We start from the raw sequence: 16,211 nt of genomic DNA on the forward strand, positions 1-16,211 counted from the left end.
ATCTGGGCTGAAATCTTCCGACATGATAATTGCGAGTGTAGACACCAACAGCAGTACGACTGACATCCAACTCGTAATGAGACCCTATTTGATTAAGTTATTATTAGCAGATTCTTCAGGGTATTTTTTTTTTTTAACTTCTATTATACTTGCAATACCCAGGCATGAACTGATGTGTTTTGAGGCCTAATTGTTTGGAATAACAATGACATGGAGGTGTGCTTACCAACAACCAAAATAGTTAACTGACAGTAGCATCTTTATCTTTATTCCCAAATGTTTGAAAAATGGAAGAACAAAAACGTGGTCTGGTGAATAGAGACAAATAGGATACGATCACGTGTGATGGTTCGCTTACAGAGACACATAGCATAACATTAAAACGAAGGGCCTCATTGTCAAGTCTCTTAGAAATCAGATGGGGACAGTTACCAGTGTGAACACCGTGCGTCTATTTTGTTTCAATGGGAGCCATCTCAGCAGCTGAAAACAGCGAAACTCGGGAGTGATATGAGGCGTCGTGTGGGGAGGGGGAGAAACGGGCCCGGAATTACCGATTCCAGTGGCAACGCCTCATTCCTCACATCTAATGGAACGATCAGCATTCTGAAGATTTGCAATGTACCAACGCTTCATTCCACTGGCCTGGTTCTTGTTTTAATATGTTGTAAGGTATTTTCCATCTCCTTCCCTTCATCCACTGAAAATTACATATGCATTTTGTATTGCGTTTGATGTAATTACCTGTGTTCTTTTCGTTGCAGCAGTACTGTCATAGTGCGATATGTTAAATTACAAATTGGTCAGCAGAATGTTTCAAAGTGTATTTCTTTTAAATTGATTTCAGTTATTAAAATCGACCTGACAGAAGCTGCTTTTGCTCCAGATGGGAAGAAATATAAAAGAGTAACTTGGGCCTTGACAGAAAAGAAATCTATGAACTTTGACTTCCTTATGGCTTGGCATTGCACAGGTGTCGAAGGTTTGTTACACACTGCATTTTACCAACTAAAAATCTATTTTTGTATGCTGCGAGGAGGTCTAGGGAGGTAACAAAGTCAGAGTGCGTGCAGACTAGTGTTAAAACGTATTTATTTCCTACGCCTCTTGCTTACATCAATTATAAAAGAATACCGCGCTCGGCTTCATTCAAAGATCTGTGAGTTTTTGCATCATGATGAACAGTTAATAAAAAATAAAAAAACTCCTCCCAAACAGCCTGACACTCTTGGTTGCAACATCCACGCTCTTAAGGAAGAGAAATGGGCATTTAATCTGCCAAGCACACATGATTGATTACCAGTCCCTACTCTTCTCTTTTGTACACCGCCAGGGCCCGCTTTAGGGCGGTACGAGTGGGGCACTGACCTGGAAAGGGACGCTGTCTTTACCAATAATATACTATTTAAAAGCGCTGCAGAGTTCCTTTTGTTCTCTGTTTTGAGGCAGCAATGAAAATGATAACTCTTGTTATTAATGTTCCTGCTAGAGAGAGAGTTAAGAGTTTTGTTTAAGAGCAGATTTGAATGGCCATAAAGTAGCGCAGAGGGTTAATATCCCTGCTGCAAGGAGCAGATCTGTATTTTATGTGAATAGCTGAGTGGATTAGTAAAGCTAGCCTTTGCCAGCACTTTAAAGCAAATGAAATGTATTTGAGAGAGGGGCTGTAGAGAGATGAGGGGCACTTTTGCCAGGTGGTAGTGAGGGAATCCGAGGAGGCCATTCATATGCGAGGATGGGTGTCAAAAAAGATTCATACCGTGCGCCATCAGCGCCACAGTTGGCCCTTTTACATTGGGCAGGTTGAAGGGGAGGGCACAGGGCATGAAAGAAATCTTGTGGCATAGTACCACCGAGAATAGGGCAGCTACATGACTGCAGTGTGAGTTTTGATGCAACAAAAGTTAAAAGCAGTTACCTTAGATCCTTGAAGAAGTCTATCATTCCTTGCTTTGTCTTTCCCAACTTGGAAAAACTTCTGCCATAGTGTTGTATGTAGCCAAAATTGTTTTTAAGATGCTAGATTAATATGCATGAGCAAAGACAGTACCTCATACGCACAAACCTCTGATGTGATCAGCCTTGTGCAGATTTTTTTTTGGCATGCAGCAGTCCTGTTTTTTTCCAGCTACCAGTCATGGAAATAGTACCTGCTTAATGCTAACTGCCTTTTGAATTTCTGTTTGTACTTTTTTTTCACTTTTCTATACTAACGTTCTTGTGTTTCTTTGTCTTGTTGGCGTTGCACTGTAAGTCTAAGTTCTGGGAGTCAATACTAGCACATGAGTTTGTTTGTTTTCTTACTTTAGTATAGTGGCAACAAACTGACTTTGTGGTCTTTATAATTCTTCTTTATTCTCTGTCAAGGATTCGACATTAGGCTAACATCTCTCAGCAACTGCCTCCTGGTCAGGTGTAAACACTGTCAAGCAACCTGAACATGTCTGGCTCAGCTACAGATATAACACTTTGCCATCCTGTTTGCAGCGAATGCCTCTACCTCTTAACCTTATGCTACACATTATTATTCTCCATTCACTTGGAGCAGCATCCAGGGTAAGTGCCACTAGTAGTCAGACACTCAAGAGTAAACTCTGAATCTATATTAGTCAACAGTGTTCCTGCGCTGCAGCACTATCTAGCTAGCAAGTTCCCCAGGGCCAAATGGGCCGAAATAAGTTTTTCATGCACCTGCTGGATCGGAACGACCGGAGATCCTGAGCGCCCCTTCTGTGGGTGCTGGAGCAGGAGCAGCTGATTCAGGTGAGGTCTGTGCACATGGGCCAGACGGGCTGCACTCAGCAGTTGTAAAGCTACTCACATGCTATTTGTGCCACCGCAGTGACCAGAGGTTCTTTGCGGCTCCTGTTTGTAGGGTAAGTCTCCAGTCCATCCCACAATGGAGCACGGTGGGAGGAGTGTGATGATCCTGGAGAGAATCCTTTGATCCAGTGCTGTTACACAGGTGTCACCACAGGAGCCTCACTACTCCTGTGACAAGTCCAACAGCGCCACACTTCTTGCTGATTTTGGTGACCGCCTCTGCCATACAGGATCACAGTAGCCTCACTGTACACTAGCTGTGGCCTGATCAGCACATCATAGTTCTCAGTGGCAGCTCATCCTGGCATATGGGTTCTTGGCTCACCACCGCACAATGGCTACAGCCCTTATAGCACAGCAATCTGCACACAGCTGCCCCTCCTGGCATATGGGGTTGCTGGCTCCTCTCTATGCACAAGCTCTGGCCCGATCGGGGTACCAGTGCACACAAGTCACTTCACAGTGACCCTCCTCTGGCATATGAGGGTTCCTAGCTTCATCCTTCATAAAGGCAGTGACGTGACTGGTTTAGCAGCCATCTCTTCACACCTCGCAAAGGAAGTCCACTTGACAGCGCTCCCTACTGAACGTAACAAAGCTTTCCTCTTCCTCACAGGGCACACTGGTCTTGGAAAGCAGGCAGGTGATGGTGCTCCAGGGCAGGTGGTCTTGGTTTCCTTGGGTGATATCCCCTCACCCAGTAGGGAGACTAGCAGGCCTTGGACCCCAGTCCTGGTCACAGGCATAGGTCCTGCAGAGCTTCCCCTCCTCACACAACCCATTTGGCTGCTTGACAGTTGACAACATTTGTGGTAACAAGCGCCCCTCTTATAGTCCATTTCCAGACACCAAATGTGATTTAGAGTCAGAGTCTTTGAAGTTTATGTTGGGGGGCTGTTTCTTTTAAAGTGCCCACTCCTCTGCCCTCTCTTACTCTTGAAAGCAGTCTGTCACAGCAGGAGCAACTCCAGAGCTCATACCTCCACCCCTAATACAGGGCATGGGAATGACTAGAGTTAAGACCTGGGTGTCAGCCACAGTGATGTCTTAAAAGGTTAGCACAGGCCTCAGCCGAATTCCTTATGATTCCCTTATCAGCCCCATCTCCTTCCTAAGATCTGCCCATGTCACTTCTTTGTGACCTCTCAATGAATCAAAAAGCACCTTTTGAAGTGTAGAGGGGAAGCCTGAGTCTCACTTCTCCAGTGTGTCCCACCCAGCATACAGGAATACAGGACCTAGCAGGTGACTATGGGTTTCAAGCATCAATGGTGGCACCTGCACTTCATGGTTTTTCCTATATGTCCCTATTGTCATCCCTGGTTTATGGTGTATTCATAGGTTTGGTGAGGTACATAATCTAGGGACATAGATTGCATGACCCTCAAATCAATGTTATTCCAAAGGAGAGCTTCAGCCACATTCGGATCAGTGAGCTCTCTGTTTACCATAGCTGTCTGTTCACTTGGAGGTCTCCACCTTCTACTGTTGGCTGCCCACCTTGAACTTGGGGAGTGTCAGCATGCAAATCGATCTTTCTCTTTGATGGAAAAAGTTGATCCTATTGAAGAATGAAGATGCTCAGGTGCTGAGATGAGTCTTTAGGTTCAAATATCTTGTGCAGTCTGAAGGGTTACTCGGATTATCATCACCTTATTCAGATTTCCTTCCATAATGATCAAAGGTTTTGCTGACTTGGTGTGTGTAAGAGTTCTGATTTTAAGGCTGCCCAGCAAATTATGTCACAATGTCTCAAAACCCCAGCCAACCTCATCAAAGAAAAGGATGTTCTACTGTGCTTATTTTTAGAACTGCAGGACTAGTTAAAGAGAACAGCTTTTTGTTTGCTGAATTGCCCGTTTAAGACCTCACTAACTTGTTGACATTTCATCTACCCAGGAGGATTTGCATTCCATAGCTTTATTTGACATGCTCTGTTTTCTGCCGTAGGGTGCCATTTGAGTTCCCTTTAATCTTTGCCTGTTCAACAACTATGTATTCATTTTGCCCTTTGGTTCCTGATGTTCTGATTGTGATTGTTCTCAATTTTCATATTTAACACCAGTATTTAATTTTTGGTAGTTATTTGGATACACTCTCCACCATTGGTAATGGAAGAGATAGTTTAAAAGAAAAAAGAAGCATGAAACTAAATGAAAACAAAATAGGTTCTGTCTTTTATCCAATTGCTGATTTAAGATATACCATAAACTACTATTTTTGAGTTTTCCATATTCCATAATACTTTCAAATATATGGAATATGAGAAATCTGTTGAAAGAGCATATGTTGAATTATGTTTACTGTCAGAATGAGGAAGATGGTTTCAGTTTTCAAACCAACAAACTTTGCAGTTAGATGCCTCTTCGAGACACAAGTGTGGGTTGAATGTACAGTGTTTTAATTTTGTACTTTTTTGTGTACTTTAAGGTGCAGTTGAGTCAATGATAAAGTCATATTTTTCCAAATATGAAACGAAGGAGCATTGTCCAAAAATAGATATGAGGATTTTAAGAGATTTGCCATGTCCTGTGGTGCAGAATTTAGACTATAAAGGAAAACCAGAAGAATCATGCAGTGCAGAGGAGCTCTTTGACTGGATAGGAGCTGTTTCAAACAATGTTGACTGGTATGTATCATTCCTATCATTACTTATGTTCTATGGAATATGTGCACAAACGCCAATTTGATGTTGTAAGCCTCTTACAGTGCACAAATGATTAATGTTTTTGAAGTTCATTTGAATGTTATGGATATAGATACATAGACAAAATTATTTGTAAACTGTGTTGATTATTACTGAGTGATTTGTCTTTTGTGCTCCCTTTGCTTTAAGGGTAATGGCGTTTTGTAAAACACCTTTTAGATGTAAACCTTTCTTATATATTTAAAACAGGAATAATACAGTATGGATGAAGAGAAACACAAAAGCAATGTGAGACGTGTACACTCAAGGAAAATTTATTAAATTGTAAAAAAAAAATAATTGACGTCCTTGTTAAGTTGGAGATACCTGTGCAAGAAACAAGATACAAATAAATTGCTTTAATCAAGATAAGTCTCCTGAACACAATTCGTGCCAGCTGCACCGGTCCAAAGATTCTTCAGCTGACAGTCTCTGAACCCTACAACTATTACAGCAAGCATAATGCTACAGTAAATGGTACAAACCAGTCAGTACAGGGAAGGAGAAATGCATGACATGAGCCCCCCCCCTTATATAATGAGGAACAAAACAACTATATTGCTACAGGAAAGGACAAACATAGAAGACACATTCAGTAATGTATCATAGGAATTAACAACACCGTAAAACAGCACAGTCAAACTAGATACAAGAAACAAAAACTATAAACTGATAACATTCAAGATAATCCTTCAGATATGATGATTGTCAGGAAACTCTACTGGATCCCCTAGGGACCAACATAAAAATCTCCAGTACCCCACTCAGGGCTTAATCATACACTGTTCTGGATGCATTTTTCAACCTTCGGAGGAATCAAATGTGCAACAAGGTCGAAGGACCCAGAAAGATGTGTGGTGAACCATCAATAATATTCCAACACCACCCCAACAATTTAGATACCATGAACAATGTGGCCACGGAAGGAAAACTCCAATCAGAAATAAAGTTAAAAGATTTATTACAGACACAAGTGGGGTCATGTGAACAATACGCGAAACCAAATTATAAATATACATAATCACCAAGGGTTGCTGAGTGTGACAAAATAAATTCAGGCGCACTAACATTAATAAAACTAGGCATTCAAGAATAATAACACATAACTTCAATAAGAATATCTGTGACGCAGATGTCACATGAGGCTCAGCATTCACAATAATTAGTCAATTCAAAATTAGCCGACTCAGTAATCCTTGGCTGGGCACAGGTCAACCCTACAGCTAACCAAATTATGGTAATACATGTGTGGGGAGGAACACGTGTGGACAAAATACAAAAAGGACAACATTAATTTGAAAAAGATAATCTTTGACTGCAGGTAACTAAGTTAGGCAAAAGATAAGTCAAAAGTGAAAACATCAGCATGTCAGAAGCTCAGACACAAGTCTTCGTAACCCCTTCGCTGCCAGGCCTTTTGCCCCTCAGGTCCCAAGCCTTTTTGTTTAATATATGAGGCAGTTTGCGCATAGGCCGTTATAACCTTTTGCCCACACAAGCTACCCACGCCAAATTTGCGTCCTTTTTTTTCCAACATCCTAGGAATTCTAGAGGCACCCAGACTTTGTGGGCTTCCCTAAAGGAGACCAAGAAATTTGCCAAAATCCAGCAAAAAATTGGTTTTGTTTAAAAATTAAATTAAAAAAGAATGGGGAAAAAAGGGCTGCAGAAGATGGCTTGTGGTTTTTTCCTTGAAAATGGCATCAACAAGGGGTGTGCGGTGCTAAATTCACCAGCTTCCCAGCTTTAAGGAACAGGCAGACTTGAATCAGAAAACCCAATTTTTCTACACAGTTTTGGCATTTTACTGGGACATACCCCATTTTTACTATTTCAGCCTCCTTCCAGTTAGTGACAGAAATAGGTGTGAAACCAATGCTGGATCCCAGAAAGCTAAGTATTTCTGAAAAGTAGACACAATTCTGAATTCAGTAAGAGGTAATTTGTGTAGATCCTACAAGGTTTTCCTACAGAAAATAACAGCTGAAATAAAAAAAATATTGATATTGAGGTTAAAAAACAGCAATTTTTCTCAGTGTTTTACTCTCTAACTTTTTCATGTGTTGTCAGATTGTTGAAAGTAATATACTGTTAAGTCTGCTGGACTCTTCTGGTTGCGGGGATATAAAGGGCTTGTAGGTTCATCAAGAACCCTAGGTACCCAGAGCCAATAAATGAGCTGCACCTTGCAATAGGTTTTCATTCTATACCAGTTATACAGCAATTAATTTGCTGAAATATAAAGAGTCAAAAATAGGTATCAAGGAAACCTTTGTATTTCCAAAATGGGCACAAGATAAGGTGTTGAGAATCAGTGGTTATTTGCACGTCTGAATTCCGGGATGCCCATACTAGCATGTGAATTACAGGGCTTTTCTCAAATAGACGTCTTTTTTACACACTGTCTTACATTTGGAAGGACAAAATGTAGAGAAAGACAAGGGACACTAACACTTGTTTAGCTATTCTTTGTTCCCCCAAGTCTCCAGATAAAAATGGTACCTCACTTGCATCGGTAGGCCAAACGCCCATGACAGAAAATGCCTCAAAAAAACAACGTGGACACATCACATTTTCCCAAAGAAATCAGGGCCTTTTTTTGCAAAGTGCCGAGCTATGTATTTTGGCCTCTAGCTCAGCCGGCACCTATGGAAACGTACCTAACCTGCGCATTTTTGAAAACTAGACACCTAGGTGAATCCAAGATGGGGTGACTTGTGGGGCTCTCGCCAGGTTCTGCTACCCAGAATCCTTTGCAAACCTCAAAAGTTGGCCAAAAAACACTTTTCCCTCATATTTCAGTGACCGAAAGTTCTGGAATCTGAGAGGAGCCACAAATTTCATCGCACCCAGCGTTCCCTCAAGTCTCCCGATTAAAAATGGTACCTCACTTGTGTGGGTAGGCCTGGTGCCCACGAAAGGAAATGCCCTAAAACACTATGTGGACACATCAAAATGATCAAATACTAAACTACCTGTTTTTGCCAAGGTTTTGGTCCTGGGCTCAGCAGCCACATAGGGAAACCTACCAAACCCAAACATTTCTGAAAACTAGGCACCAAGTGAATCCAGGGAGGTGTGACTTGCGTGGATCCCCCAGTATTTTCTTACCCAGAATCCTCAGCTCACCTCAAATTTAGCTAAAGAAAATCAAATTTTTCCCACATTTCTGTGTGGGATCGCTGCACCGGGACAAATTTCCTACCACCTATCGTTCCCAGTCAGTCTCCTGGTAAAAATGATACCTCACTTGTGTAGGTGGGCCAGGTGCCTGTGACATGGAAGAGCCAAAAACATGTTGAAATTGAGGGGGAACCAAAGCGGGTCCAGAAGGGCAGTTTGGAAAAAAAAAAACATTTTTAGGCTGACCAGTGGGGCAGAATTTTTATTGTTATAGATGAGACAATGCTGGGTGGTAGGAATTTCATGGATTCCTGCAGATTCCGGAAGGTTCTATCACAAAAATGTGTGATTTCCAGCAAAGTTGGAGGTTTGCAGGGCATTGTGGGTAAGAAAATGGTGCAGGTGCATGTGAAGCACACCACCCTGGACTCACCCAGATTTTTAGTTTTCAGATATGTCTAGGTCTTGTGGATTTTTCTACATGGCAGCGTCCCAAAGTCCAAAAAGTGCAGCCCTCACCCTTCCAAGTGAGACGATTTTGAGAGGTAGCCAAGCTCTCATGGCCCAAATGTAAAACCAAAACCCAAAACAATCAAATGTCCTCTTGCTTGCCGTGGGATAAGATGTTTTAGTGTGCAGGGGAGAGCTGAAAGACTGTTACCCATGCATTTGGGGTGGGGGCATAACCATGTCCATACTGGTTGGTAGCCACCACCACACTATTTATTTATTTTTTATTTTTATTTTTATTCCCTGGCACCTTGTAGACTTTCTGCTCCCCCCGGGTGTGGATTGGGGGTAACTGCCCCATCTGCCCACTGGTGGGTAGAACAACTTTGGCCCCATTGTATTTTGGAAAAAACAAATCTTCCCAGGTCTCTGGTGGGCTTTCTGCCCCCCTTGAGGGCAGATGACCCTCCCAAAAATAGGCCGATCTGCACAAGGGGCTGCCCCCCCCCAAACAAAACACCCACATACACACACCAATCCCTGGTGCCTAAGTGGTTTCTGCCCCCGGGGGCAGATAGGCCTAATAGAAATAGGCCTATCTGCCTCCAAGGGGGGGCAGAAATGGCCTAAAAACATTTTGCCCCCCCACACACCCTACCTGGAGAGTGACCCTTGCCTAAGGGGTCGCTCCCCTTAGCAATATAAATAAAAAGACATCCCTGGTGCCTAATGGCTTCTGGCTCCCACGCCCCTGGGGGCACATTGGCCTAATTAATATAGGTCGATCTGCCCCCAGGAGGGACAGAAAAAGGCTAATAAAAAAATTGCCCCCGCGGAGCGACCCTTGCATAAGTGGTCACCCCCCTTTATCAATATAAATTACAAAAAAATAAAAATCCCTGGTGTCTAGTGGCTTCTGCCCCTCCCTGGGGGCAGAAATGGCCTTAGATGAAATGCCCCCCTTGGGGAACGACCCTTGCCCAAGCGGTCTCTACCCTTCTTTGTTTACACAAAGTAAAGAAAATCCCTGGTGTCTAGTGGGCATTCCTGCAGCACGATCGCTATGCGATCATGCTGCTGGAATGCACAGAGACATGAAAAGGGAAAGAAAAGCCTTTCCTTCCCGTTTCATGCCTCTCTGCCTCTCCTGCCCCTGTACCGAAGAGAAATGAATTAGTTTCTTCTCTGTCCCGCTGGAAGCATTGCTTCCAGTGCGACGAGAGTTGACCTCTGCTCAAGTCCGCACGCGTTGGTGCGCTGACGTCATCGGACGTCACGGGAGGGGTTGGGGGAGGAAGGGGGAAGCGATTCCCCTTTTCAGCGCTGCCCAGAGGGGTGGGGGAGGCCCTCGGGAAGAGTGCCATCGCTTTCCCCGAGGTCCTATACCAGGACGTAGTGGTTACGTCCGTGGCACTTCAGCGCCGCGCCACAGGACGTAACCACTACGTCTGTGGCGGGAAGGGGTTAAAGGGCAAAATAAATGGATTACTAAATCTAAAAAGAGCATTTCAGGGGTAAGGGCAAATGGCAGAGAGTAAGACACCTCCTGAAGGGATACAGCATTCAGGGAATCTTCATCAGGAAATGATCAAGATCAGCAAGCATAAGGACAACTTCTGCAAGCTGCAAAGGTCTGTTCAGGACTGCTCAGGAAAATGCTGCAGACTGACTAAAACCAGGACTGAGACTGACCAAAGTTTGAATGTCCATTGGTAAATCAATTTACAAGAAGTATTCTAATTTGTCAAAGATGTCAGTTCATATTACATTGAATAGGCTTCATCCAATTATGATTCAGGTTGCAACAGTTCAACAGTTTCCCAAGTCTGTCATGGAAACATCTCCTTTCTGTGCAACTCCAAGCAGGTTTGAAAACATGTATACACTATCAGTCCATGTTCCTGCACTGTAATATTTCTAAGGACAAATGGATGCATTTCTCCACGCTTTGACAATAGACTTACTACAAAAAGGACTTTGCTTCTCATGGGAACGAAATCTGTAGGAAGACTTCACGATACGGAAAATAATTCCACACAAAATGCAAGCTGTGTAGGCCCCAGTTATGCTAATACAAGGTCAATATAAAATGCATTCAATTAATACATTTTAGTGAACCACAAATAATATACAAACCTATAAAATCAACATTAATAATATTTCATAAATATAAGTAAAACCTTTCATATAAATAGAAAAACCTGTTACTGCATTTCATTAATTATAACAGAGAATTGCACTTTTCTCACTGTGCACGTATATTTACATGCATGAATCTTTCATAAATCACAAGAAATTCAATATTGTTTCTATATGTACTGTTAGTCTCGAAACTAAATTACATTTTAACATCAACTTTAACCTTCTAGCATGTGATTAAACTCAAAAGGCACCTGAGTCGAACTTTGAAACCCAACAAAATGCACATTTAAAATGCATGTCAGTGCAGCTTTCTATGTTAGTTTTTCTGTCTTTTATTTTCATGAACTAAAACTGGCCAGTCTGACTTTTGTGACACGAGGGACAGCACTGTCATTATCTGTCCCCACTAATGGTGTCAATCCAATGTTGACCCTCCACATGCAGACCTCCCATCATATCATCTTCCCCCCCAACATCATCCAGTGGAACACCTCCACCACCCATCGGAGCACCAGAAGATACAATGATACCATGTGAGAAACACTATCTTACCAGCACTCGACCAATTGAATTATTACTGCTAATCAAGGCAAATCTATTTTTACACTACCAGTTGCCATCCTCCACTCTTATAGATCCCTCGCTAACAGCTCCTACGTGGGTGGAATCAAAAAACTTAGACTGACCTGTGCAAACAAGACCAAGACGTCTGATGCGGATTGACATCAGAGGGCAATATTTGGATTTCAGGCTGCTATTTGTGATATAGTTGGTCCCAATGATCGTTATCTGAGTGCCCAAATCCACTTTTATCTTCAGTTGGACAACCCCAATTGCAATCTCACAAACCGGATCATCCTTCTTACAATTGGCCACCACATGATCTTCAGTGACAGATAAGACAGATTTACATTTTCTTTACAAGGAGGAAGCATTGGATCCTGAACTGTATTCACACTTACAGATTTTTCAATTCCCAAGGAAACTTTGGCAGATTGTCCAAATTTACCACATTTATTGAACTTTTTGTTCACCACAGGACAATTACCTGACTTGACCAGGTGGTACTGACAGTCACACCTGAGTCACTCCTCTGACCTAACACTTTTTTCACTATTCTTTGTGAAAGACTTAGGCAATTATGAACTATAATCTATGGTCACAGCAATGACAAGATTAGACCACATCAAATCGCATTTGTTCCGTTCCCTTGAGACAGCCAGTGATCAGTCAGTCCCTTTGGCTATGTGTATATTCTTGTCAAGCTGAGATTCCTTATACACAAAAGTAATTTTGAAAACAATGCACCTAAATCTTATTCCTCAAATAATATTTTAAAGCCCCATCACAGTTAAAAGAGAATCAATTTAGAAACATAATTATCAATGGATTAATTTGGCATTTATTTCCTTACATAGAAACAATGCCTTTCAACTACTAGACTGGAAGGATCTGTGAAGTGGCGAGACAATCTTTCCAGTTTCCACATATTCATTCCAGTAACCAAATCTCACTCTGTCAGGAAAGATTTCAGGTAGATGGCCAAATATCCTTTGACCTTTAGTTCCTAAACAGATGTACAATATATCAATCTTCTTTTCCCACTGAACTTCTTACCATCTATGACAAGCACTTATCAAAGCTCTGGCACCACTGTGACCACTTAACTGGTGGCTTTCCGGTTGTTTGATAGAAACTGGTAGGTACATCTTCTTCCATTATCAATATGTATTGCTTTGCAGTATGAAATGAATTAAACTGGCAATCAGTAAAAATGTTCATACTAAAATGCTTACACTGACAAAGTCTGTGGCTGTCATCTTGATATTGATGTGTAGAATTGAAAAGCACTAACATCAGCAAGCTTGCAGCAAACCTAATCAAGCAAATTCAGAAGCAACAATTGTTCACCTCCTTTGCCCGATGTTATTTCAAAGGTAAGTAAGCAAATATCAGTCCCTTCATGTAAACAGTTACTTTAGAGGTGTAGGAAAAAGTACCTTTCAAGCACCCTAGATTTGATAGGGACCTGTACCACAGTCCTTCTGTCTCATGCTGACTCCAATAAACTGAGATAATGCCTACAGTAACTGTGACAAGGTGCAGTGCATTTGCATGAAGGCTCCAACAGTTAGTGCCCGGCAATGGCACAGCATGCACATCTTGTCAGGATGCCTGCATAGGAAGGACATTTCAGAGCCCGGGGAGGTGAGCATTAGGTACAGAGTGGAAGTGTGACTACAAGCACAAACCCCTCCCGGAAGAGCTACGATATGAGAATCCAAATACCAGTGAGTATAAATGACGGACACCATAAACAATAGTTATCATCTTATGACACCACATTAGTAAGGTGAATTGCACCATATCACAGAGCATGTATTAGTTATGCTTTCATTAGAGGTAGTCAAACAAGGAGTGGCACCAGGGAGTCCACCTTGGTCCTGAAAAGGAGCCTAGGAGTAAGGCTCCGAAACATGTAGACTAGGAAGTCAGGTACATTACATCCCCCACTTCCACAGCCCCTTTTTAATCATACAGCCTCCAAGACATCTAGTAAGTCATTGGAATTACTGGGAAACAGGTATTTTTAATTCACCCAAGAACCCACTACTTCTATCCCTCTTGTGATTCACATTGACAAGACTACATCAGTGCTCCCACAAATCACGTAGGTCGTAGCATGGCTGCTCCGTAGTGGAATGGGAAGAAACCCTATGATGAAGCATGCCTCCAAGGGGTAACCCTGGTGGGTGAGGGTTTTTCTAACAGGGAAATACTTTTTTCTTATCCATACTGTGATAGTTCTTTTAGCTGGGCCTCTTTTGTAATGTTATATAGGCTATAACGAGGACAGACCCAGCCCCACAACTTCCTTCTCCCTCTTTGTTTTTGTATGCATAGGAAGGACCACACGATGATGCCACACACAAATTAATCCTATTTGGGTGGCAAAACTAACCCTGCATCTATCACCTGACTCAATTTGTCAAACCTCAACAAAAGAAACAGAAACCTCTTTCAAGTTTCATAGTTAAAGGTTCATACATGATGTCATGGGGGAATGGAGGTGCTCTTTGCTCTTTTATACATGAAATCCACAAAAGGCATGAAAATGCACATCCAATCATGATACAGAAATAATGATTACTTCAGCAGTATAGCCAAATACATGCCAGCTCCCCAGCCAGGAATATAGGCATGCTGATATGTCTCCCCCCTGTATGTCATTTGCCTGCTGTTTTACTTCTTATATACTTCCTATTGCATCCTCAAAGTTATTGCTATTGTCTGGGATCTGGTGTACGACCTTCCTTGGCCAGGATGATGTCTAGGGCATAGCGGTTTTTTATAACCATTGTCCTTCATACAGTTAATTCTTCAATGATATTTCCTACTGCAGGAGCACTTGACTTGAATCAGCCATTTTTTTTTTTACGTCCTGGCTCATTCATCTATATAATGGCTGTTTTGGGCAACCCCTATCTGGGGCACCATTTCACCCACTCCTGTGATCATGTTGTCCACCCATTTTGCTAGCCTCTTCCTGCGGATGTGTCTCTGCCCTGCTGATCTTGGTACTTTTGATAGGTGGGTAATGTGAGGCATACACAGTAGCACAAAACATAGGTAGCAACTTCCATACCACTCAGCAGGTAGGTAAAAATAGGCTGATTTTCCACATACAAAAAGAACAAGCTACTTTATCCAGCTAGTTGGGGGGAGGGGGGGTAAGTGTATGGCTCCACCCTTTTGTTTTATGAGCTTAAAATAGTGTGTGCAGTTGCTGTTGCCCACATGATATATGGCTTCCTCTGAACATCATCAGTGGCACTTCTAATACAGAAGGGGCACTATTTGTTGTGCTATTCTTAACCTACTTTCCCTACGTCCTTATCCCCTGGGGCATGCCATGTTTCAGAACCATGCTATCCCTCTACTTCCTTCTGTGGAGTTTTTTCAAAATGTACTAATAGTGACCTTTCCCTTGCAGTGGGCGGTAGAGGCATGCAAGCTTTTGTGCTGTGAGGATCAGATATAGGTCTTCTAGAAGATGTTTTCCTTCAAGGGAAGAGGCATCCTACTCGTTTATGTTAGTTGGACAACATTTCCTTCGCAAAAATATAGCCTACATACTTTGGTAATTGTACAGCATCATATGTCATTTTGTCTTCAGCATCTGTAGGCAGGCGTCTGCAGACATAACACCCTGAAACACTCATTATTGTTACATACATTTTCATAATTTCAATATATTTCAATATATTTGTTTCCCTTATATTCCTTCCACACCGCCTTTCCTTCATCACTTTCATTGCCACTTTCTGTTGCATTTGCTATTCTTGTTGCATTGCCTTTCGGACAAGGAATGCAAAGTCTCAGTTGCGTTAATGGCGGATATCTGTCACTTCATAAATGGTATGGCAATACTGTCCGCAAATACTATTACCCAGTGTAGCTATTATCATTGTGGGGACAGGCGTACAAAGCACAATGAACACCAATAGCCATATTTTGTCCGTCACTTGAGAGATGCCAGGCATTTTAACATGGAGACATTTCAAGCTGAATCCTTGTGTAGTATCAAACTCCTGTACCTTTTAGGTGATGTCAGAGGTTGCCAGCATGTGACACCCCAGGTACTGCTATGGAGTGGCTGTTGTAACATGTTCCTTTGCAGGGGCTATTGCTAATGCAGTCAATGCCCTGGTCCTTGTCGTTCCAGCACTGGGTGCCCCTTCGTGATGTGGGAGCAGTGTGGCTAGGAAGTCAGCCCCTCATACTTGACAGCCGTGGCCTTAGTTAGCAGCACCTGAATGGCCCCTTTCACCAAGGCTTGAGGCAGTGACATCTGGTGTGGGCCTTGACCCAAACCCAATCTCCCAGTTGGCGATTGTGTCCAACAGGTGTTCTAGAGTCAGGAAGGGTCTGCAGTACCTGACATTGAAGACAACAAACTGTCTCAGTTGGTCTCTTGCAATACTGT

General features: G+C 42.5%; 1 protein-coding gene across 2 annotated transcripts in view; it reads left to right on the forward strand.

The window, feature by feature from the left end:
* RPP40 (ribonuclease P/MRP subunit p40) overlaps nucleotides 1–16,211 on the forward strand; it is a 384,234-nt gene that overhangs the window by 246,339 nt on the left and 121,684 nt on the right. For both annotated transcript variants that reach the window (XM_069217495.1, XM_069217502.1), the window contains exons 5-6: nucleotides 848–982; nucleotides 5,254–5,452. In XM_069217495.1, the coding sequence (XP_069073596.1) occupies nucleotides 848–982; nucleotides 5,254–5,452 (334 nt within the window). The remainder of the gene's footprint in view (nucleotides 1–847; nucleotides 983–5,253; nucleotides 5,453–16,211) is intronic.

The sequence above is a fragment of the Pleurodeles waltl genome, chromosome 2_1 (assembly GCF_031143425.1).
Source record: "Pleurodeles waltl isolate 20211129_DDA chromosome 2_1, aPleWal1.hap1.20221129, whole genome shotgun sequence".
Lineage (NCBI taxonomy): Eukaryota > Metazoa > Chordata > Amphibia > Caudata > Salamandridae > Pleurodeles > Pleurodeles waltl.